Source organism: Catharus ustulatus, chromosome 2 (genome assembly GCF_009819885.2).
Source record: "Catharus ustulatus isolate bCatUst1 chromosome 2, bCatUst1.pri.v2, whole genome shotgun sequence".
In the NCBI taxonomy this organism is placed as follows: Eukaryota; Metazoa; Chordata; class Aves; order Passeriformes; family Turdidae; genus Catharus; species Catharus ustulatus.
The window spans coordinates 121,197,999-121,222,238 of record NC_046222.1 but is presented as its reverse complement, the minus strand read 5'-3'; the positions used below and the strand labels follow the sequence as shown (position 1 = coordinate 121,222,238).

General features: G+C 44.1%; 1 protein-coding gene across 1 annotated transcript in view; it reads left to right on the top strand.

Moving 5' to 3' along the window:
* The first annotated feature begins 1,646 nt into the window (after nucleotides 1–1,646).
* The window catches only part of PCP4 (Purkinje cell protein 4), a 48,585-nt gene continuing 25,991 nt past the window's right edge, over nucleotides 1,647–24,240 (top strand). Inside the window, exons 1-2 of the mRNA XM_033052608.2 lie at nucleotides 1,647–1,706; nucleotides 20,350–20,401. Coding sequence (XP_032908499.1) covers nucleotides 1,698–1,706; nucleotides 20,350–20,401 — 61 coding nt within the window. The 5' untranslated portion in view covers nucleotides 1,647–1,697. The remainder of the gene's footprint in view (nucleotides 1,707–20,349; nucleotides 20,402–24,240) is intronic.

The window sequence follows — 24,240 nt, the reverse complement described above, 5'->3', positions numbered from 1 at the left end:
GTCCTCACAGGGCAGCTCCTGAAAATCCTCACGCAAGGAACTCTTACCATTTTTGTTGCCTGCTTGGACCACTCACAACAAAAACTGGGACAATTCATGGCAATTTTTAAAAATGCCAGATGCTGGTGCAGGTCCTAGGAATAGTGGTATAATGAAAGAGGACCTCAGATTTCTTGTTTTGTTTCCCAGGAGGGTAAATTTTCTTTCCTCCCCCTTTTCTGTCTGACACACTTGTAGAAGCCCTTATTATTTTTCACATCCCTTGACAATTTCAGCTCCAATTCTGCATCAGCTTTCCTGATCCCATCCCTACACATTTGGCCAGCATCCCTAAAATATTCCCAAGATACACAGCCCTGATTCAATACCTTGTGTGCAGGAGCCCAGCCCTTCCTGCCTCTCCAGCTCCAAGGGAAAATACAGTTTCTCATCAAATTTATATCCCTGCCTCTATTAATACTGGCCCTGAAGACAGATGTTGGCAAAGAGACTGCTGCAAGGTAGTCCCTGGAAGTGGGAGGGCTTGTCAAGCTTCTTGGGCTCTCCAATATAATACTTTAACTTTTTTTATTGATTTGAGAAAAATTTGAGGGAGTTAAGTGCATTCCCAGAGCTAATTGAACCTATATTTCTTCACGGATACATGAGTCAGAGCATCTGAGTGTGTATTGCCAAATATAGCGATTGTGCTCCATCAAAAGACAGATGCTGGAGCACAACAGCACACATCCCAAAGTCTTGTTTTAATTAACCCTTCAGAGAAATGATAAAAGGGCTGTTTTCGTGTATCTGTGGAAGAAATGCTGTATGTCTTAACAGGAACGGCAGCAAGACTGATGAGACAGAGAGGAAAGGCAGGGGTGAGCAGAGCAGCGATTCCCTGCTTGGTTTATAGGATTGCAGAATGTTAAAGGGTTAGGAAAGGATGTTAAAGATCATCTCACGCCAGCCCCTCTGCCATGGGACACCTTCCACAATTCCAGGCTCCAACCTGCCTTTAAACTTGAGAAATCCACAACCTCCCCGCCCAACCTGGTCCAGTGCCTCACCACCCTCACAATAAAAAAAAAAAAAAAGTTCCTAATTTAATATATTCTCCTGATCTGCCGCAATAATTCCCCATCCCCAGGCTGCCTCCAGCACACCTGGAGTTCGTGCCTCTCCCCTGTGGGGATGCCCGAAGCCAGCCCAAAGTGGCGCGCATGGTGCCGGGCACTCGGGGCAGTGCAGGGGGAATTGAGAGGAGGAGGAAGATGAAGAAGAAAAGCAGGGATAAAAAGGAGGAGGATGAGGATGAGGAGGATGCGGGAAGCGCTCCCGGCCCTGAGGGCTGTGAGGGCAGTGAGAGCCGCCAGGGGGCGCCGCGCGCTCTCGGGATGCGGGGAGCGCGGGGATTGGGTGGGGCCCGCGCGCGCGCGCGGCGCTGATTGGCTAGCGCGGGCCGGGCCGGGCGCGCGGCGCCGCTGATTGGCTGGCGCGGGCCGGGCCGGGCGCGCGGCGCCGCTGATTGGCTAGCGCGGGCCGGGCCGGGCGCGCGGCGCCGCTGATTGGCTGGCGCGGGCCGGGCCGGGCGCGCGGCGCCGCTGATTGGCTGGCGCGGGCCGGGCCGGGCGCGCGGCGCCGCTTCTTAACGCGGGTCGCGGGGCGGCGGGAGCGCTGAGCGCCGGCGGGGCCGCTGCCACTGTCACTGTCGCGACATGAGCGAGGTGAGCCGGGCTGAGCGGGGGGCACCGGGCACTCGGAGGGTCAATGCCCACGGAGGGGAAAGGCGCATCCCGGGCTGGGAACGCGGGGATGCTCCCGGGAGGGAGGGGAGGGTCTCAGCATCACCTTTTAAACGCATCCCTACAGGTGTGTGTGTATGTGCTTGCCGGTGCTGGTTTTGCTCTTTGAAGGACCGGGCACGCCGATGGATGTTCCTAATTAAAAATCCCCGCTCGTTTCTGCTTTCCTGTGTAGAAAAGAGAATTAATAACTTGTGGGAAAGTTGCCTGCTAGAGCTCATGGAAAAAGCCGCCCTGTTTGTGGCTGGGTGCTGATGTAAACTTTGTAAGTGGTGTCCCGAGAAGGATTACAGCCGAGGCGAAAAAATGTAAATAGTGCCAAACATGTAAGGATCACTTGTACCCTCGTAAATAAATAAGCTGAGATTTTGCAGTTGTGGGTTTTTTTACTCGCTTTTTTCTCTGCAGTGGAAGAGTTCAAACTAGAATTTTTTTTAGTTAAATGTATTGTTAGAAAGAACGATTCCTTAGATTGAGCAGAGAGATCCCACGTTCTCTAGTGCAGCTCATTCTTTGGGTACCTGCCTTACCCAGCACCTATTTTTGGCGGCTGTTTGTTACAAAACACCTGCTGCTCCATTAACAAATGGGATTTTCCTTTTTTAGAAGCAAAATTGCGAGTGACACCGGATGAGCTGTGACTGTTTGCTGTGCAGGTGTTACGCTCAGCTGTGGTTTTCCACGAGGTGCAAGCCGGAGATGAGAAGCAGGAGCAGCCTGTGGTGCAGGATTTGTGAGGAGCAGCTCACAGTTTGGTTTTCAGGTCATGCCAGGTGGGGAGAGCAGAGGAAATCCTCATGCTGTTGTATTTCTGTCACCTGGCTGAAGTTCATGCAGGGTGGCTTTGGGTTTTTGTTGCTTTTTTTGTTGTTTCAGCCGCTGTGACTTTGCTGCTCAGGCTGGCTGAGGTGTGCTGTGAGATGCAGCAGCGCTATTCCACTCTTTAAATTTATAATTTGGGAGGAAAATCTTATGGAGAGGAATAATGGTTGGGTGGTGCTGCTGTACCTACTGTAGCTAGACAAGGCATTCTTGTCACAGCTTTGTGCTGGCTTGTGTTTGCTTAGTAATTACCTTTCATAATTTGAATTAGATTGATTGCCTTTTGGATATAAAGAGACAGAATGAAGATAAAGATCCTCCCTGCTCCCAGCACAGGAATTCTTTATTCACAATGCATTTATTTTGCCTGACAGAGCTGTGTTCCTGGCAAACCCCATGAGCTGGGAGATGTTTCCCTGGTGCAGAGCTGTGTCCTGTGCCTGTGACACTGAGCACTGCACTTGTGTCTTCAGTGCTGCTGTCATTCCCCTGACAAAATTGGGGAGTTAATCACTCACAGCTCCAGTGAAGAAAAACCTCCCTGCTGTTCCTTGCTGTCAGCTCTTCCCCAAAAGGCAGAGGAGAGCAACTACACCACCCCAAACCACCTCAGTGCAAAAGATTGTTGTTAAAAAATGAGGCAAAAACCCTACTGAGCAGAAGGGAAGCTCTTAGATAACTGTTTGCTGTTGGGGGGTCTTGATGGTTTTTAGCTTGCAATACTGTAATTGAAAGATACTTTTATTTTTGGTTTAATCTGCTAAAAAAATAAATCTGTGCATGGGGTATTTGAAAAGAGGCTCATTACAGCCCTCCAAAGATTATCCCACATACAGCAGTGTTGGGAGGGTGGGAAGGGTTTTTTTTGCTCTATGTTTCCAATTGCCTGGATTTGAGCAGCACTAGAAATATAGTCACAGAAATCTCTGAAAAGAGCTTTCATCTCCCTGAGTTATTGACTGAGACTTTGCATGAATTCTCATTTTACTGCTTCAAGCAAAATTTACTTTTCTTGTTTATGGACAGTGATCAGGGTGATTTGAGTGTGGTGAGGCACTTCAACAGGTTGTGCAGAGAACCTGTGGCTGCCCCTGGATCTCTGGAAGTGTCCAAGGAGAGGCTGGATGTGGCTCTGAGCAACCTGGGACAGTGGGATGTGTCCCTGCCCATGGCAAGGGGTGGAACTGGATGGGCTTTAAGGCTCCTTCTACCCCCTAAACCATTCTGTAATCACCATTCTCCTGGTAGAAACTGAAAAGGAAGCAGTCATTCATCTGACTGTAGTACTTCTCTATTTTCTAGCAGCTGCCTTATATTTTTTTCAGGAAGGATAAGGACCTTTTCTACAGGAAGAACACTCCTTTCTCTGCAGTATTTATCTGAAAATGTGCTTAATGAGTTCCTTCTGCTGGGCAGAAGCCTGGCCCCATAAGTAATCAGTGGGAATGTGAGGTGCAAGAGTTGATCTAGTGGCTTTGCAAATTGTGATTTATGCTGCCTGCTTTAGTGGCAGACAGGTCCCCTAGCTGTATGGGAGTTCCTTGGGAATGTCAGTGTACACTGAAATGCATCTTTAGCTCTGAAAGTCCATCCTCAAATAACTGGGAAGCCTCTTCTGTAGGTCTGTGGCTGTTCTGTTGTTTTTAATGAGCCTAGAGAGGGCTGTGCTGGAAAATACCAGCTGCTGTCATTGAGCAGCCATGAGATGCAGCCTGGCTTCCATTAAAGCTCCCCAGTCACACAGGCTGAACTGGGAGAAGAGATCTTGGGTAATGGCCCCACAGAGCAATGCCAAATCTCTGTTCACAGTGAGCCTCTAGTCTCACATCTGGCACAAACTCGATTCACCACAGGGAACCCTGTCATCTGCTCAGTCATTTAGCTATCCTGACATGCTGCAGATGATGTCAGGTCGTGGTATTCCCCTGCCACGAGGGCTCACAAGAAGTATTCAATCACACAGACATTTTTATGATGTTCACTCTTGCCTCCTGTGTGGAATGTTCGTGGCTGTCATCAGGAATCAGGTCTGGGCTTAGGAAGGAGAGGACTTTCAGCAGTGTGGTCTTGCAGCCCTGGGTGCTGTCCCAGTGGCTCAGGGGTGAGGAGTCTCCAGCAGGGATTGCCTTGGGTGCATTTATTTCCTTTTGATTGTAAAGGCCCAGAGTGGTGTTGCTGGTGTAAGGGACAAGCTCAGCTTTAATGTGTGTTATTTAGGTGTCTGACTTTAGGAGAGCCATTTGGGAAATCTTTTTGATTGCCTGAGGCACTTATGATTGAGGAACATGCATTGGAAGAGCCTTGTGCAATGTGAGTGAAGTGCAGCCCTGATTGCCAGGGTGCTGATGTGCACCCCTTGAGTGGTGTGTGCTTTGAGCCAGCAGTTTTTTATATTTGAGAATCAGCCTCGTTACCAGACAGCAGCAAGAATATTCTGGCTTTCCTTTGGAAGCAGGTGTCAAGCAACCAGCACATGGAATTCAGAGAGCTGGTAGGGGTCTGACTCCCTCAGTTGGGAAGGTGAAGAGCTGGGGACTTGATCTCTGTGTAAATGCAGAGTTTTTGGTCAGGCTTTGAAAGCAAAAAAAAACAACAAAACAAAACAAATCTTGCCTCTTTGAGCTACAACAAGCTCTTTCCCTTTGCCGTAGGTTGGCTTTGGAATCCTGCAGCCACTGCTGTGCTGTGCCCACCTTCAAAAGGGTTGTGGATGGTGTTTGTGTGTCCCATAACTGGGACATGCCTGGGGGATGAGCTGTCCTGGAGGGACACAGACAGCTCTGCTCTGCAGCCTGGAGAGCTGAATCTGCTTTGGAGCTCCCTCACTGGGAGGTGCCCAAGCAGCCAGTGCAGCAGAGATGCAAGCTGACATGGGATAGCTCTGGGGTCAAAGATGTTCTCCTGGAAAAGGAGCTTCACCAGTGCTTGAGGTGTGGCTGTAAGACCCATCAGCAATTCCAAACAAGTGATACCCCACGGTTTGGGCATGCCCCATAGCAGCAGAGTGTGTCCTTTCCCTCAGATTTGGGGAGAACCTGAACCATCTCCCTGTCCCTCTGGACAGGTGTGTTCAGCAGGAGGCTCCTGGAGAAGGACAGGGCATGTGTGAAATGTTAGGTGTAAGCAAAAAATTGGCTGAAATTTTATCTGCTTCAGGTGGTTAAATGGTAAAACTGGGCTTCATTCTTGGGTTGTTCTCCTGAATTCCCTTTAAACCATCCCATTGAAATGGTATTTAGCATCTTGGAACCACATAAACACAAATGAGGATTATACAACCATAATCCTGATGGCACTAAATCAGAGAAGTGGTGTTTGTAAGGGAAGAACACACCATGTTTGTTCAGAGCAACTCCTGTTCCCTGCTCTGGTGATTCCAGTCTGGGCAGGTGTCTGAGCCACCTTAGGGGGGCCCTTCTGGTTGCATTTTTCTGATTTTTGCCATGACCCCAATTGTTCATTATTTGCCTCATTATACCCACAGTAGGTACAAAAACTGTGCAGCTCTAATAACCCCAGCAAGAACATGGCAGAGTGGAGGAGGAAATTCTGCAGCTGTTACAGGATGGGGGTGGGATCGATAAGCACATGAACATCAGTTTTTAATTTTAACTCCCATCTATTTATTAGCTGAGTGGTAAATTGCAGCTCAAAAGAGGAGGAAGAAGAGAGAACAATAAGTTTTACATCTGTCACTTTGCCTACTCTTTCCATCAGTGTGGTTTCAGTGGGATCAAGCATCTTCTAAAATAGCACTTAGAAGTGATGTTGGAAATTGATCTTAATTTGATGACACTGGCAGAAGCTCACGGGTTTTCTTGCCATGTATAGAATGCCAACTGATTCAGGCAACACACTCTAAAAAAGGACATTTAGCTTTAATAGTGTGCTTCAATATCATGTTTCCTTGTAAAAGAATAACTTAGTCCAACCTTCATGCTGCAGAATTTGACAATACAATATAATTTCAGGTTGCAAAGGAATATTAGTTTCTAGTCCAATATCCCTAAATTTGTAATGAATTGGCAGGCTTATAGGAGCCACCATCCAACAGTTATTGCATTATCTAGATTATGCTGGTGATGAAATGTGGTGTAAAGTAGCAGTTAACTTCAGCAGGAGCAGGGGTGGCATTTCCATTAAAGGTTTCTGGGGTTTTTATTGTTATATATTTTTAATTTGAATAAAATATTCCATTTCCAAATTGCCATTTGCTCTTGTCTGTCTCAGTTTTCTTTATAGGGATGGCTTGGGAAATGTTTGCATGTTTTGCCTCTTTAATTCTGCTGTGGAAGAGCTTGTAACAGAGTGAGCTGAGCACTGGGTGTGTCAATCCTGAGACCCCACCTTGGCTGAAGGGGATGGGGGAAAGGAGCAGGGAAAACAATGCCTTCCTTCAGGCTCTCATCTGCATTGGAGCCTTAAACTCCCTGAGCCATGCACCATGTTCTCTGCAAGGCACAGGGTCTTCTCATGAAGATGAAAAATATACATTCCCCTTCTTTCTAAGGAAAGATCTTCTGTTATTTCAGTTGTCTGGATATTGCGTTTCCAAATAAATAAAAACCCATGGTAAATACTTATAAACTAGGTCAAATCATAAATAATCTCTTTAACTTTGTCCTCTTAATTTTCATTCAGAAACCAAATCTCTAGTTCTCTTATAAAAAGAGGTAGAATACAGACTCTATGCATTTGTCTTCTTAGGAAAATAAATTACAAGAAACTGCAAAGGAATTTAGTTGTGGAACATTATAAATGACAGGATTTGGGGTCACAGTTTGTCCCCATCTCCATGTCTGATTTCTCAGAGGCCACACTATGTCTGCTTAGAGGTAAATTGGACAAGTGTCACACAGAGCAGATCTTGGGCTGGTGCTGTTTCATCAATTCATACCAAGAGGGATAAAGCCTTATTTAGGCACTAACATGGAATTTGGAGGGAGAAGCCCAAGTTTAGTCAGAAGAAAAGGAAATTCTCTGCCTACATGATTTGAAAATTAGTTTAAGCTGAATTGTCTCTCCTCCTAAGAGAAAAGTGTTACTTTATAGACTGGATGTTCTTGCATTATCACCTTAGTCTAGAGTGCATGAAATAAGACCTTGACCAGTGATATAGCTGAGACAGTGTGAGTGCTGTAACACTAGACAGAATGACAGAGTGCTCTTTTGTGAGAGATGAAAGTAAGAACCAAAAAGAAAAAGAAGAAAGGAAAAAAGCTTGTAAAATCTTGTGTCCTTCTGTGTGACCTTGGAGCCCTCAGAGATCCCTGCACTGAGACAAGGAGCTGGTGAGAAGGGTGGCACCAGGTATGAGGGCATCAGATCTTGGAACCACACTCTAGCTCTGCCAGAAAGTTTGGAGGTGTGTATTTAATACCTTTAATGTCCAAATACCTGGCAGACAGGTCTGAGCTGCTTTGTCACCAGACTCACCTGGTGTTCTTGGCTGGCAGTTGGATTGTTGGTGGATTCTGATGGTTTAAACTTGGAAGGAGGGAGCAGGGATCCCTGTACAACAGGAGTCTCCTAGCAGTGAAAGGGACAGATCCCTCTGGGGATCCTGGCTGGCTGCACACACTGGTGTGGATGGTTTGATTGGATTTTGGGTGTACCTTTTTCTGGGAATGACGGAGCACAGTTCAGAAATGCTCAAGGCAGCTCTGACCAGGAAATGGGACAAATCCATGTCCTGCTCAACCAGCTTGACAAGACTTTGCAGGCTCTTCTGGAGTGAATTGGGTGGAAAAGACCTTAAAAGAAAACTTGGGGTGTGCACAGCTTCAGCATCTCTGGGCTGAGTGTTGGGAAGCTGTCAACATCCACTGTTAACATCTGGGGATGATTTTGCATCTCCCTGTGTCCACTGTGACCAACAAAATCAGCTTTATCACCCAGCAGGTATCATGATCTTAACAGCCAAGTTGTAACTGCAGATGAAGCAAAAATTAACAGATGTGAGGACATAAAGGATTTCTTGAGGATTTTGATGATATTAGACCTTTCCTTGTGACACTCAGGACAGGAAGGAAAACCAGTGATTTGTGAGAATGGTTTTCACAGACATGACAGCATTTTCCCATGACATGTTTGCCTCACCAGGCAGTAAGGTGAGGTTGGTTTGACCAGGTGAATATGGGGGTGTAATCCCTAGATAAATATGAAAGCACATTTTAAAGGGCTAAAGTCCAAGTTTAAGTGAGAGGTACAGAGGCAGAAAAATAATCCTCATAAAAATCATAACTGTGATCTTCATTTGAATGTTAGTGATTTTCATTCTCTACCCTTAATCCTTCAACAAATGGAGTTCTTTTTTCTCTTGGGGATCTTTGTTTCTCTTTTTCTCTTGGTGGAAATAGGCTTCTCTTTGCAATAGCCAGCATTAAATTACTCTTGTATTAAAATACTGAATACTCTGCATGTTGACTCTAAAGCACATAATTTTAACAGTAATGGAAATGCTCCAAAGAATGACTTTTATTTGAACTTTTTATTGCAGTGTTCCAGGAGGAAATCTGAATGACATGGAAATCTGTTTCTTGGAATTCCAAAAGAGTACTTACAAAATGTGAGGTCAAGGGAGGCAGAAGATGAACTGCCAGAAATTAGAATCATTAAGTTGATGGGAAGGAAGGAAGGATGGCTGGGCAGGCAGATGACATGGGGGGGGTGAAAATGAGCCATGTGGCTTCATGGCTGCTTCACAGATATCACTGCTCCAGTCAGAGCTGACAGATACACACCCCTGGAAGAGAGCAAACATATTGTTGGCTTGGCACACTTGAGAGTCCATGTGCCAGCACACATGTGCTGCAGTTTAAGCAGGGCAGCCAAATGCCTAAGGCAGGCCAGCTTGATGCCAATTTTAATTTGCCAGTCAGACTTGGCTAGTTATCACTTCTTTCCTTCAGCACATTTTGCAGAGCACTAACACCCAAAGCAAGCTGAATGAACCTCTCAGGATAGATTACAGGAGATCTTCTCCTTTTATTCTGAGCATTGTTTTGTATTCCTTGCCTGGATCAAAAGCTTTGTGTGCTTCTGTCCTGGAATTGGATTTAGGGGATGGATCTGCAGGTGTGGGAACATTGGTAGCAAAGGTTCTGCCTTAATGTTGTGACTTGCAGAGAACCCAAATTGCAAATTACTTGAATTATAGCAGTAGCTTTTGCAGTCATGCCATGTAAGTCTTTAATGGATGTTTTTGTCTGACTGCAGTGTGTGAGGCACACAGCTGGATCTAAATCTGCTTTCTGCATGAAACTTCTAAGGAACCTATTTTCTCTCTAGTCACAGGATAACTGTGGGAGACTGTTCTAAAATGCAGGACTTTTCTTGGAGGAGCACCTAAGGACCATTTTTAATGGCATTGCAGGATAGTTTGCCATGTTCATGTGTGAATGAGGTGTAAATATTTAGATGGGTTATGTTTTCTCTTTTGCTTCCTGTGTAAGGCACAAAGTGCAGAATGGAGCCTGGTTCATAATGTGAGACTGAGCACAGCGGGAATGAAAGAGAACTACATGGAGAAACTTGACAGTTTTCATTGAACCTGAACTGGAAAACACAGTTCATACAATCGCAGAATGGTTTGGTTTGGAAAGGACCTTAAAGATCTTCTTGTTCCAGCCCTGCCATGAGCAGGGACACCTTCCACTGTCCCAGCTTGCTCCAAGCTCTGTCCCACTCGGCCTTGGACACTTCCAGGGATGCAGGGGCACTCACAGATTCTCTGGCCAGCCAGTGCCAGGATGTCCCCACCCTCCCAGGGATGGATTTACTCTTAGGGCAGGTAATCTGGTAGGTCTCTGGTGGGGCCAGGGAGCTCTTAGAGCTTTTCTGTGAAAATTCCTTTATTTTCTCTGTGCTGTTAGCAATGAAATGGATTGCAGCAACAATTTCCCTGATCAGTGCAGGGTCCTCATTTGTGGAAATCCCAACTTTCTGTCCATCTCTTGGGACAGAGGCAGTGACCTGACTTGTCTTCTGCTTGCCACATATGAGTTTATTTGATGGCTGTCCCTAATTCCTGGCCACCAAGGTGACCTTGTGCCTCACCCTGCCCATTTCCCTTTCACTGTGGCACGCTTGTTTCTAATCCCTTGGCTGTGGTTTTTCCTCCCAGTGCCAAGAGCTCTGCTCTGAACCACATCCCCCTCTAACAAAGCAGCTCCCCTAAAGCTCTCAGCAGATCATTGCTGATCCAGATTGGAACAATGCTGGGCTAATCCTCTGTTGAGTGATGCCCCACGTCAAGAGCAGCTCCAGCAGCGCATCCCAGGTCCCTCTTTGCGTCATCCCCCTGGGCAAGGCTGTGCTGTGCAGTGATTCCCTGCTGCTGGAATGGCCCTGGAGAAGTTCCTGCCATCCCAGCAGATGCTGGGGGGCTGCTCCCAGTCACCCCCTGTGACCAGGAAGGCTTCCCAGGGTGGGTGGAGCAGTGGAGTAAGTGATGCAGAAACATCCCTGCCACTTGGTCTTGCTCTTGTCTTGAAAATCAAAGGCTTTGCCTGAGGCTGAAGGCAGAAAGTTCCTTTGCATGGTGGCTTGAAACTGCCATAAGTAATATTTTTGGAAAGTCCTGGCTGGCCCAGTTACTAGAGCAGTCTAACTGGCTGTGATAATACCTATTTACCTCTGAAATATGTAGGGAAACAGCAGGGAGATAAGAACAGATTTTTTTTAAATTGTACAACTGGAAATAAAAACATGCCAACAGAAAAAAAAAAACCAGCCACCAGAATTTTTGCAGTCTGGGAAGAAGCAGCCTGTTTTAATAATGATAGCCAGTATGATCAGAGATGAAGCAATTTGTCAGCGCTGATTTTCACTGTGAATAATCCAAGCTGTCCCTTGAAGACAACCTCTAACTCAATTACAGCTGGGTTTAGAGCTCAGCAAATTGTATTACCCAAAACTTCAGAAGGGCTTGGAAGAATAAAATTCAAAGTAAATGTTTTGCTACAAAAGCACTATCCATAAATCAGTTAGATTATGCCTAGGCAGGGACTCAGATGCCTTAATTGGCTTAGGACACTCTTTCTATCTGGGGATGCTGATATGAAAGGATTCCCAGGATATTGTCTGTATCCAAATGCTCAGATTCCTGAGGTTCTCGTGTTCCTAATCAGGTGCCCTGCCTGTATTTCCCACAAGGTTGATAATTCAGGTTGCTCTGGTACCACTGTTTGTGGATCAGAGACATCCACTACATGATTGATATGATCAACAGAAGCAGTTGAAATAAATATTTCTTTTTTTAGCTGGATCATTTCAGTGATTGTTTTCAGCACAGCTCTGCTGAAGGGTTATTTTTAACTTGAATAATTTTAGTGCTCCTATTTTCCAGTGACCTTGCTAACAATTGTTTCCAAAGAAATGAGGCCTTGGGGATGGGAAGGTGTGGTTGGATTGGGCTCTGATGGGAAGTAGGAGTTCTTAAGGCAGGTTTCCTGCTCAAAAATGCCCTTTTTGGAACTGTAATGCCAGGTCTGATGCTACCAATAGATAAGAAATAATAGGAGGAAAAACAGAAGAAACCACCTTATGAACCACAGGCAGATTTTATTTATGCCATCTAGCTCCATCAGGTTTTATGTCATTGAAATATTCCTCTTGGGTCTCCTTGGAAATGGATAAAGAGGAGACCTCAGTGTGAGTGGGATTTGGGCTGTATCACCCATGTCCAAGTGAGAACTGAGGTCACTTTTTGGCAAATGGTGTGAGAAGGTGTTTTTATAGTTGATTTTGCTCTCTTTGCCCTTTACTAAACAAAACCCAACACACAATTTAGGGAAATTCCTCAGTACCACACTGAGGTTTCAATTCCACTCATAAAAGTAATTCTGCTGAGTCAAAGACAACTCCTTGTCCACATCTGAGTTTGCCCTGTAAATAAACCATGCTGGATCAAATCTTCCATTTCCTGCAGAAAAAAAGAAAAAAAGAGATTACTTCTCATGGCTGGCATGGTAATTAACAGGATTTGGGAAATACATTCTTGCAGCTGCTTTCAAAATTAACTTCAAAGATTTCATTAATCCCTGCCTCTAAAAAAAATAAAAAATTGTGATTACAATGTCTTTGGAGAAATAATGTTTTAATTCAAAATATGCTAATAACCTAAATATTAAGCAAGCTACTGTTTGTGCTAATTATGTTGATTACATTTGGTGTTGGTGTAAATATTCCGTTTAGAACATTATATGGAATCTGAATACAAAATCAGCAGGTTCTCACTGTGCTGATTTATAAATTACAGCCCAGCATCGGCAAAAGTGGGGCACAGCTAAAGTTCTTTTCTGTGCTCTTTAGAATATTTAAAATCAGCACTTTAAGTAGGTTCCTCTATCCTAGACAGTGATTCCCTCAGCCCATTTTCATCAGATGTCTCCTAATTTATCCTGGGAGCTGCCCCAGCCCAGGGAGGAGCTGGAGCTGCTCAGAGAGCCCAGAGGAGCCCCAGGATGAGCAGAGGGATGGAGCAGCTCTGCTGGGAGGAAAGGCTGGCACAGCTGGGATTGTTCAGCCTGCACAGGAGAAGCTTTGGGCTGAGCTCAGGGTGGCCTTGCAGGGCCTGAAGGAGCTGCAGGAAACCTGGAGAGAGACAATTCCCAAGGGCTGCAGGGACAGCACACAGGGAATGGCTTCATACTGGGGTTGGATGGGATCTTGGCAATTAGGAATTGTTCCCTGGGAGGGGCTGGGATGGAATTGCCAGAGCAGCTGTGGCTGCCCCTGGATCCCTGCAATGTTCAGTTCCAGGTTGGACATTGGGGCTGGAGCAGCCTGGGACAGTGGGAGGTGTCCCTGCCATGGATGGGGTGACACTGGATGGGATTTATTGTCCCTTCCATGGTTCTGTGTCCCCAGCACTGAGGGACCTCCTGCTGTCTTTGTGCACTCAGAAATGCTGTTCTGAGCATTTACCTGGAGCCAGAAGTTCTGTCTGGACAAAAATGAACAAATCACATCTAAATTGAAGCAAATGCCCTAAGCCTATGAGCACACTCTGTGTGCATTTTGTGTACCCATGTAAATAAAAAAGTGTGTTCCACATGGGCAATGCCTACACTGCAAACAACACCATTTGTAATTATCAGAGACTTGTTAATTTTGAACAGATAATACTGTGCTTTCCAGGATGACAAGGTGCATTCATATGCAAAACCATGTCCCTTCAGTGACTAAAAAAGTCACAAAAACCACTGTCCCTCTGTCAGCTTGTAACCACTGCAATTTGAATCCCATCAGCTCATCTGAGCCCACCTGCGTAGTTTTAATTTATTAAAATAGCTGTAGGAAAGCCTTAACAAAATTAGGGACAATCAGGAGCCCAGTCAAGTAGAAAAGTGTCTGACCCATGAGGATAATTACAAGAATTGTCCAAGTGCCAGGGATCATTTAGCTTTGACAGCCAGTATGGAAAGATGGATTCTGGTGCTCTTGCTCTGGCAACATTGTGCTGCCCTGGCAAAGCAAAACAGACAGAAAACTGGCTGTGGAAAACTCCCTTGGAGTAGGGGAGCATGCAGGGAGGAGGAGACACATAGGTGAGGAGGTAGAAGTTGATAAATAATTTTTCTTTTCTGTCAGGCTGCTCAGGAAATGCGGTCTGCAATTTCTCACCAGGATGTGTAAGGCAGAAGTAACAGACACATTATCAGATGTATCCATCATGCTGACAAAATCTTGGCTAGGTGTTCTGTACCTGGTGCAATTCCCTTAAAAGTGGCCTTTGAAGGACACTTTCATCTCATAAATATTCAGTGCCACATCTATAAAAATGTGTGGAAGAGCGGAGGAACTTGTAAAGGAGGCACAAGCAGAGGAAGGTTTATTTGTGTGGTGTCTTGTACAATTTTTATTGCTTTATTCAAACTCCTGTCAGGGGTTCTTCAGCTCTGTCTGCAGATGTTCTTTAGGTGAGTGATGTGAGTGAACCTGTACGTCACTGAGTTGGTTTGGGATTTGCCATCTGTCTGTGCTGCAGACCAGTTTGGAGAAGAAATAATTAGAAGGAAATGAGTGAAATGATAGAAGTTGTGCCTGGCTCTCCAGCAGTGCGCTTTATCTCTCCCAGCTGTTCATTTCCATGCTTTCTGATATGTAATTCCAAAAAATACTGTGGTGCTAAAATTCCAATCCCATTATTTAGAGGCCAGCAATCCCTTGAAGCTTCTGCAACCAAAATCTTTTTTGTCACAGCAACGTAATTTTTCCTGCTCTTAATTTTTATTTTAAGAATTGTGATTTATTTTATCCATTTCTAAACCAAATTATTACTGTGTTGTGGCTAAGAGTAATGTCTTTAACACTTCAAGGTGTGAAATGCTGAGTGCCATAGTTTGAGGTTGGTACATGACATTAGATGTGGTGACACAGAAATCTCCAGTAAAGGAGAACTTTACCTAAAAATCATACTGAAAATCCCAACTTCTGCAGAGTGAGAGTGTAGCCACTCATCTCAGGTCATAGCTGTTTGCTTCTTGCCCCTACTTAAATTCTGGATCTTCATTTAGATTCTGATGTAGGTCCTGATCATTCTGCTGTGATTGGGAAGCTTTCCTTGCTTGGAAAACACCACAAGTCCCTAAGCAGATATTTTCAGTGACAGTTTTATTTGCAGAAAGATCATAAACTTCATAAATCTTCCAAATGTCTTTTTTAGTACTTTTTTCACATTAAGGCTGAAACAGCTGAGGTTTGTTTTTTTTTTAATTAAAGCAGAATACTATAAAAAAATAAGGTCCTTGTGAAGTAGTTCAGCTGGATTCAATTTATGTTTCTCAAAGAGAGATCTCTGTATGGAAAATGGGTGGTGATTCAGAAGGAAGGCTTGCTTGGCACAGAGCTGGCAAAGCCACAGCTTTATTGTGTTGCTTAGGACCAACATGTATTTCCTTTTATCACACCTTAGGGTATCAAAACAAAGCTCAGGAAAAGCTTTGGATAGGCACAAATTTCTCCTTGCCAGTATGGAACATCCTAAATAACATTTCATATGTGTCACCCCTGTCAGTCTATGCTGACTTTTTCTTCTGTCCACTTTACTGAAACTTTCCACCTGTTTCTATTATTTAATTCCACTCCTGGATCTTTTTTCCATTCTTTTATGTAGAAACACATCCTGTTGAAAATCTGCAGCCACTGCTTTTCTGGAATACAGCCCTCTGTACCTTGCTGACCCTGCACTGAGGTGAAGCATCAGCCTGATGTTATTATCTGGAAGGGCCCATTTGTCAGAACATTCTGGCAGTTTCATGTCCCTGATCTTGGACTTTGTGTGGCTCACCATAAAACAAACAACCCTTCTGCCCCCAAAAATTCTCTAATCAACACCTGGCTGCAATCCCTAACACCGAGGTGCTAATTAAAAGCATTGCTGAAAAGGTCAGGCTATTTCAAGACAAGAACAGAATGTAAGATTAAAGGCAAAAATTAGGCTCAGGGGTGCAGCAGGGGCTAGAAGAATGAGTAGAAAAGCTGCTGCATTAATTTAACATTCTTCTTGAAATGTCCTCCTGGCTACAAGTTCACTTTTGACCTTAGTTTGCTCGCCTTGGGGACTAATTTAGTACAGATTTTCATAGCACATTAACTGGCCTCTGCACATAGCTGTGAGAATTGAACAGGAAAGCAAACCTGTTCTTTTCTTACTGGGATTTTGAGCATATGGCAGAAGTCTTTTTAACTTCCTCTGCTGACAAATTGGGAGTCACTTTGATTTTTTCGAGACATTTTAAATTATGTGTCTTTGGTGTTTTGTAAAACCACTGAGTTAAAAATTAATATAGCCCAAAGCAGTCATAAACTCTGTTTCCTCCTACACAACATAGCAACAAAACTGTTTATCATGTTTTACTGTATAATCGTTATGGGTCTGCACTCATGTTCATTTTAGCTCTGATGTTTCTTTGATGGCTGGTGGAAAGTTTATTCAGTGTTTCTGTCCTGGTGCTTGCCTTAAAAGATGCTGTGGAATTCCAGAAGCAATCTCTGAATGAAGGGAGCTGGCTGCAAGTTATAGGGGATGGGAATCCTCTTTTGGGAGGAAAGGCTGAGGGAACTGGGGCTGTTCAGCCTGTCAGATCCCAGAAATTAATATTGCTTTTCTTGTATTTCACTGATTTTAATTTAATTTGTTTTATCCATGGACAATACCAGTATTGCATCCATTGTTTTTTGAAAATACCTCCTGGTGTTTAGTCCCTTTTTGCTCTGAACCACATTAAAAAGCTCAGCTTTGGTCTGCAACCTGCAGTACCATCATGAAAGGTGATGAAAGAAGAAAGAAACTCCAGCTGCTAATAATATCAACACCTTGAAAATGTTTTGAAAAGTAGGTCCACTGAATGCATTGAAAGAAAAGACTAAAGGCTTTGCAGGAGGATGATCCCATTAAATCTGGCTTTTTCCTGAGTTTCTGTGCCTTGTTAATGAGAAGCTGAGTCTCACTTTCAAATCCATTGCAGTCACTTGGAAGACAGCACAGGGCTTATAGATCAAAATACGTCTCTAAGTAAAGGAAAAGCTCTCAGATGCTGGTTTGGCAGACTTTCAGATTTCCTTCTGTACAAGTCCAGTGGTCACCAATCAAACAAATGGCTGCAGAATATTGCAACTGATTTCAGACTTAAAGAAAAATACCGTGACCTCATGAATAGAAAAACCTTAATTTACCAAACCCAAGTTTTTATTCTTTTTTCTTTGACAACATTCTGCTTTCCCCGAGGGGAAATCTTGAGACACGAAATAAATGTGTGAATCCATATTCCAGCACTCCATCATAAGCAGACTGAACCTGACAGGTATAGCCTAGGGAGGAAAGAGAAGCTTTCATAAAGCTTAAGCAGCACAGCCTGAAATGCTCAGGAAATAAGATAACTTGAAAAAGCATTTAAAAATATACAGGGGAAGAAAAAGGAATATAGGCGCCTTTTTATTGATAGGAAATCTAAGGTATTTTGTAAATGAACACTAAAATCTTCTTTAAAGTGCTGTTTAGACTTGAAACATGGAATTATTAAGCAGACTTTAAATAAAGGCACAAAGCAAAACTGGTTGTTGGGTGGATGTATTGATTTCTGGCTGTTGGTAACTTATGCTTTTGTCAAAGGTGTTTATCCCTTCAGAATCCCATTCTCTGTTATTGGCCAAGTTTTTGTCTTGGCTCTGAAGCTCAAGGGAGAAAGAAAACGTATTTCCATTTTCCATGTCAGAGCTAAGAGCACACATGAAGGTTTTGTACTTACCTCTTGATTAGGTCTATATTGAAAAAATATTTTGGAGATACCACTGCTTGGGAAGGTAAGAGACAGAAACCAAAGCAGAGACGTTTTTAACCAGAAATTTTAGAGAAAATGCCTTCAGATAAGCATGGCTGTATGAATTTTCATGGGAGAATCCTCATGACAGTCCAGGTGTTGGCAAAAACCATTTAGTTTGCAGTGCTCCTGTACCTGTTCCCTTCCCTGGTGCTTGAGGATGTGCTGTCTCTGATGGCTGAGTGCAGCTGGATTTATTCTGAGTTTAATATTCTAGATTTTTACATGTACAAGCCTAGAGGATGATTTCTTTAGTTCTATTTCAGTAACACACACAAGCATTGAATAATTTTACATAAGAAATGTTAGTTTTACCATACCCTTTAAATACCTTAATCCACCTTGAGATGCTTTCTCTGGGAGATGCAGAATAATTTTCATGGGAAAAAAATTCCTAAAATGGGAATTTCTCTACTATTGTATGCACTCTGGTATTCTGCCACTGTGAATATTTTGGCTGCCCTGGTGTTTGCCACCTGTCACTTGGCAGAGTGATCTAAATCACTTCTTTTTCATGGAAATTCAGGAAGCTATACTTTGGACAAAGTGAATTAAAGTGGGAAATTCCATCTTCTCTTGTTGCCAAAGCAGAAAATGAATCTTCTAGCCAGAATGAGGTCTGGAGATTCTCCTTAGCCCTCCTTTCATTGCTAATGTATTTCTAAGAACATTGTTATTGTGACTTTTTTATGGCATTGTCCACATTAACTTCAGGCTGGGCTTTGACCCTTATAATTTTGTCCCTGCAAAAGCTCACAAGTTCCCTGTAGTCCTGAGTCATGGAAGGTGTCCTAGTTTGGAGGACAGGTGTCTGCTGAGAAAGGCAGGAGCCTCTCTTTGAAATAGAGAATGTAAACCCCCTCCCTCCAAATTATTATAATTTTGAAATCAAGGGGCTCTCAGGCAAAGATATGGGAATTAGGAATAACAGTTCTTTACTAGGGAAATTAAAATAGAAATACAGCACTACAAAGAAACAAACCCCAAACCCTGACACAGTCAGAGTACAGCCTGACACCCGTCAGGCAGGGTGTTGGCAGCAGTCCCATCCCATGGTGGCTGCATCCTCCTGCAGTGACAGATGTGGCTCAGTTGGAGCAGTGCTCCTGTACAAGGTGCAGTTTCCCTCCGGAGCTCCAGTGGGGATGTGGAGAAATCCGGTTTTCCTCTGGAGTCCAGTGGAGAAAGGGGCTCCCTTAGTGTCCCAAAACCTCTGTTTTTATCTTGGTAAGAAATGTTGGGCTCTTCCCCCTGGCTGGAGCAACTCCCAATGGGATGCAGTAATTTTATCAGTGCCACAGTGGGACTCAATGGCCATGAGCAGAAAATGACTGGCTGGAGGAAGGATGGGTTGTGAAAAGATAAAGAACAATGCCCTGCCTGGTTTCAGTGGATGGCCCATTAGCAGAATATCTCCCAGGGAGATCAGGATCACTGCCCCACCCTCAACAGATGGTGATAGAACAGATACCTTTTATCACACTCTGTATTGTAACCCAAGACAGGAGGGGAGGCACAGAGGGAGCTGAAGAAATGAAATGCTGCAGTGTAGCTCTTACCCCTGTACTGCTGGGACCCTGATTACACACACACATCACTCATTGTGATAATTACATCCAGGGGAACATGGAGTGATGCAGCTGGACCTAAATCAGACTTTTTTATATTGCAAAAGTGTTGGAACACTGAAGCCTGGAAGTTTTAAAATTTCTGTGCTTCCTGAAACTCACCCTCAAAAGAGCACTGCTTGAGGCCTTGGAGAAGCTTCCAAATTTGAGTAATGAAGTTGGAATTGCTGGTCTGTAGTTAGAATAGAAGTGTGTAATTTCACATGGTGAAGGGTTTGGAATTTGGGGTTTTAGAATACAGTGATAGCTATGGGACAAGATTCTTGGGTCTTGTCTTTTTCTTTCTACTTGTTTCTCCTTCTTCATTATTTCAATAGTTTTTGGTTAGCTAGAAATTACTGCAGTGCAGGTCACAAGTGTTTAGTTAGGCTTTAAAAGACCTTGTAACTGCTAAACTCACCTCCATTTTTGCTCCCTTTTGGCTAAATAACTAAAAGTGATGAAAAACTCTCTGTACTATAAATAAGATTTAATAAACAACCAAGTCCAAACAAGAAATCCATCTCTTGAGCATTCAATCCTGACTCTAAGTAAAAACAAAACAAAAAAAAAAGCCAACAACCTAACCACTTTCAGAAAAGAGCTCCAGGATCACAGGGTCCAACCTTGAAATGGAACTGAGCATTTCTGGTCACTGGCAGTGTCTCACAGCAGCGTGGCATGAGTGTGAATGGATTATCCAGTGCACTGAGGAGAAAGCAGGCTGTAATTACCAGGAATTCCAAGGGGAAAATGCATGTTCAATTTGTTCTAACCTCTTGGTTTGTGTTTTTTTTTCCCCCCTAACAGAGACAAGGAACCGGGGCTGCAAATGGGAAAGACAAGACGTCTGGTGAGAATGGTAAGGTTGACTTTATTTCTGGATGGAGAACACTGAGTAAAATGGAGCCAAAATACTTCTTATTGTAATGACAGGGTTTGGTGTCATAACTTATCTTTTTGTGTTTGAGAAACTGGGAGGGTTTTTTTTATATTTGTACGTTTAAACCCTTTGTTTGTTTATTTGTTTGTTTAAACCCTTTGTATGTTTAGACCCAGAGTATTTTCTGAGTGTGTACTGTGGTAAACCAAAGGACTTCACAGAAGTCAGAGCAGACACAAATGGGGCTAAAACAAGATTAAATATGTGTGAAAAGGACACCAAAAATAAGGTGGGGTATTGTGAGCTGCTCCATGAATGAGGAAGGTGAAGAGAAATAAAGTTCCAAAGGATTTGCTCGTAGAGTTTCTCTAGTCTGATTAATCCTACCTGATTTTAGGCCCAGAACTAAGATACCAAAGTTAAAATCCACTTGTTTAGACCTCCTTTGAGTGTTGTTAGAGAGAAGCTGTGGATGGAGCAGCTCTTATGGAAGGACCAGATGGGAAAGAGGCTCCAAATTTCATCACTGAAGTGAGTCTGGACTCATCTCCACTCCTCCAATGAGCTCCACAGGGCTTTTTCAGACCTTAACAAAGGGGCTGGCAGAGACCAATTTCAGCCCTTTAAGTGGCACAAAAAGTTCTAATTAAAAATGTGGATTTTTTTTTTCTTTCCCCAGAAGAATGCAAAACTGAATTTTCAGGAAAACAGTAATTTTTTGGGGTTTTATCAGCTGAATTCTCATTTTATTTCTTATAGGAGCAGAAATGCTTTACACAAGTGATAATTGATTAAAAGCCAGTTACCATCAGAAACATTTTCCAAAGGAAAATATTAAAAAAAAAAGTATATTTTTAATATACCCAGCTGAAAAAGAAGCAGCATCAGAAAGAGGATTGAACTATAAAATGTGCTCTCTGCTCCTGTTTGCTCATCCAGTTTTAATGAAAATAATGTGTTCTGTGTCCATCCCATCCCCTGAAAATCAGGAAACATCCAACTCCATTCTGTGAAAAGCCAAGGCTTTTCCAGTGGGTCATTTGAGCAGTTAATTTGGATTTGTGTTTTGGCCTTTTAAGTGTTGGTCAGAGTAGAATTTTTGGGCCCTTTGAGGCAACACATCCTAAAGCATTTAGAGCCTTCTTTATGGATAGTTTTCCTATTACAGGGAGGTGACTTTCCCATAAGGGCTGTTTGCGTAATGCTTCAGTAAATGAAATCCATAGATGATGCTCCCACTATGATAAAACACAAATTGGAGTGGAAAAAAAAAAACAACAAATAAATATTTTGGCTTGTTATCGTGTCTTGAATTAGTGGGAACAAATGTACCCTGACAGCAAAGCAATTTGCATTTTCAAGTTAACAGGGAAGGAAAGCAAGCAAAATTATGTCAGCCATTCGGGCAGCATGGGATGCATGTTTTTCTCTTTTCTGTTTGAGCACATTATGAACTCAGCTCATTTGCCTTGAATTTCTTTTCCCAAATAAATATTTTTTTCCAGAATAAAATCGTTCTGTTGTCAAGTTTAGCTTAGATTTACTGATCCTGCAGCCTTTTTAAAAGCAATTTTTTTTTTTCTTAGTGGGGATTTTGAGTGAGCAAGGGCTGCATCATTAATTCAAAAATATATATGGTTCTAGTTGTAGCATAATTTTATGTATAACATACACAGATAGAGGCACAGTTAATCTTAGGTAAATAGATACCAATTATTTTTTGTAATGAAATTATAGCAGAAAAGTTGTCACCTACATAAAACACAGGAGCAGCAGGGGAGATGGAATAGAGTCCTCTGATCTCCCCAGCCCACATGCTTGCATAAAAATAAAGCAGAATCAGAACTTTGAACCTGAGATTGAACGCTAAATCAAAGAAGCAGAGCTGTGTAACTCTTTGTCTTTATTAGCTCTGTGTGGTTAGAACTCAAGCAGTGATTTATTGCTCTGAAAATTGGGGTGTGCTCTAAACCTACATGCACAATATAAATCCTCTGTTCCATGTTTTTCTGGCCAGAAGTCTGCAATATGTCCATGTCTTAAATGTTATTAGCCTCTTCTTCAAGTGTTTGTTTCCCTGTCAAAAGAAAACTTTCTCTGTTGCTTGTTGAAAAGGAGGGAAGGTGGAGAAACAAAAAACTCTTTCATCTTATAAAAAGGAAGGGAAAAAAAAGAAAAGTCATTCTCTGACAATGTCTGCAAAGGCAAACTGGTCTGGTTGCTGTCTTTGCTCTTGTTTACAGATCAGGAAAAGCTGCTGAAAACTGGCTCAGACAACAAATAAAGATGCTTGGCTTTTCTCAGGGTTTGATTCACACAGTGAGACGCTGTGGGGTCGAGCTTTGTTCGTGCATTGCAGTAGAAAATGAATTTTGGGCCTGCCTCTAGGTTATGTTGAAACTGAAGAAAATAAAATAATGACCATGGCAATCAGCAGTGTCCCTCTTTGAAGACATGTATGGCCTTGCTGTCACCAAGCAGCACCCAGGGAAATTCAGTCTCTGAGGATTCCTTTTATAGCAGGGATGGTTTGGGTAGACACAAATGCATGTTCTTGTTTGACCTTCCTTGGACAGGAGCAGGCTCTATCCTTAATTGTGTTTAGTTCCTACCCCAGAGCAGCAGTGGCAGCTCTTAGCAAAGCTCCCTTCAGCAGCAGGGACTGCTCTGTGCACACAGCATGGCTGGGGATGGAAGGGGACACAGAGGGACAGCTTGGGGACACCTCCCACAGCACAGGGCACAGGGCTGTGTGCAGCTGGAATGTTCTGGAACATCCCCAGGGAGGAGACTCCAGCCCCTGTCTGGGCTCTGCTCAGGGCTGGGCACTGCCCAGGGCAGAAGTTGTGCCTCCTGTGCAGGGGGAATTGCTGGGCTCAGCCCCTGCCCGTGGCTCTGGGGCCATTGCTGGGCCTGGAGCAGAGCCTGGGGCTGCTCTGAGCCTGCCTGGGCACAGGGACAGACAGACAGACAGGGACAGATAGACAGACAGACAGGGACAGACAGACAGGGACAGACAGACAGACCCAGGGCCCCCAGGCCCAGCCCCTCTCCCTGGGGCTCCTCTCCAGGCTGAGCAGCCCCAGCTCCCTCAGCCTTTCCTGGGCACGGAGATGCTCCAGGCCCTGGCTCAGCTCCAGGAGCTCCTGGCCCTGCTGTGCTGAGGAGCCAGAGCTGGGCACAGCACCCAGAGGTGCCTCCAGGGCTGGGCACAGGGGCAGGGTCACCCCTGACCTGTGGGAATGCTCATCCCGATGCCCCAGGACCCCTTGGACACTCTGCTGGCTCAGGGACAGCTCGGTGTCCCCCAGGACCCCAGACCCTTCTCCCAGGTCACCCCCAGCCTGGGGTTATTTATTCCCAGGTGCAGGACCCTGTATTTGCCCTGGTTGAATTTCAGACAGCTCTCTGCCCATCTCTCCAAGCTGCTGAGGTCTCTCTGAGGGGCTGCACAGCCCTCAGGGGGATCGGCTGCTCCTCCAAGCTCTGTGGCGTTGTTAGACTTGCTGAGGAGACTTCTGCCCCTTCATCCAGGTCATTGATGAACAAGTCAAACAAGTTAAACAATCTGGTTATTGAACCCATTACCTCACTGGGACCTTGGAGGACCTCAGTCTACCTGAAACCCAAGAGATGCTTCTCTGTGAAACTGCAAACATAACTTTAAACCTGTTACATAACTCTGTTCCTTGTGGTAGAAAATCCAAAGGGAAGGCAGCACTGCTATTCCCACACAGCTCAGTGTGGGATAAGAAGCTGTAATTTCCTTTATGCTCACCTGGTTTGATTAGTTGGGACAATCATATTTGCAGATGCAA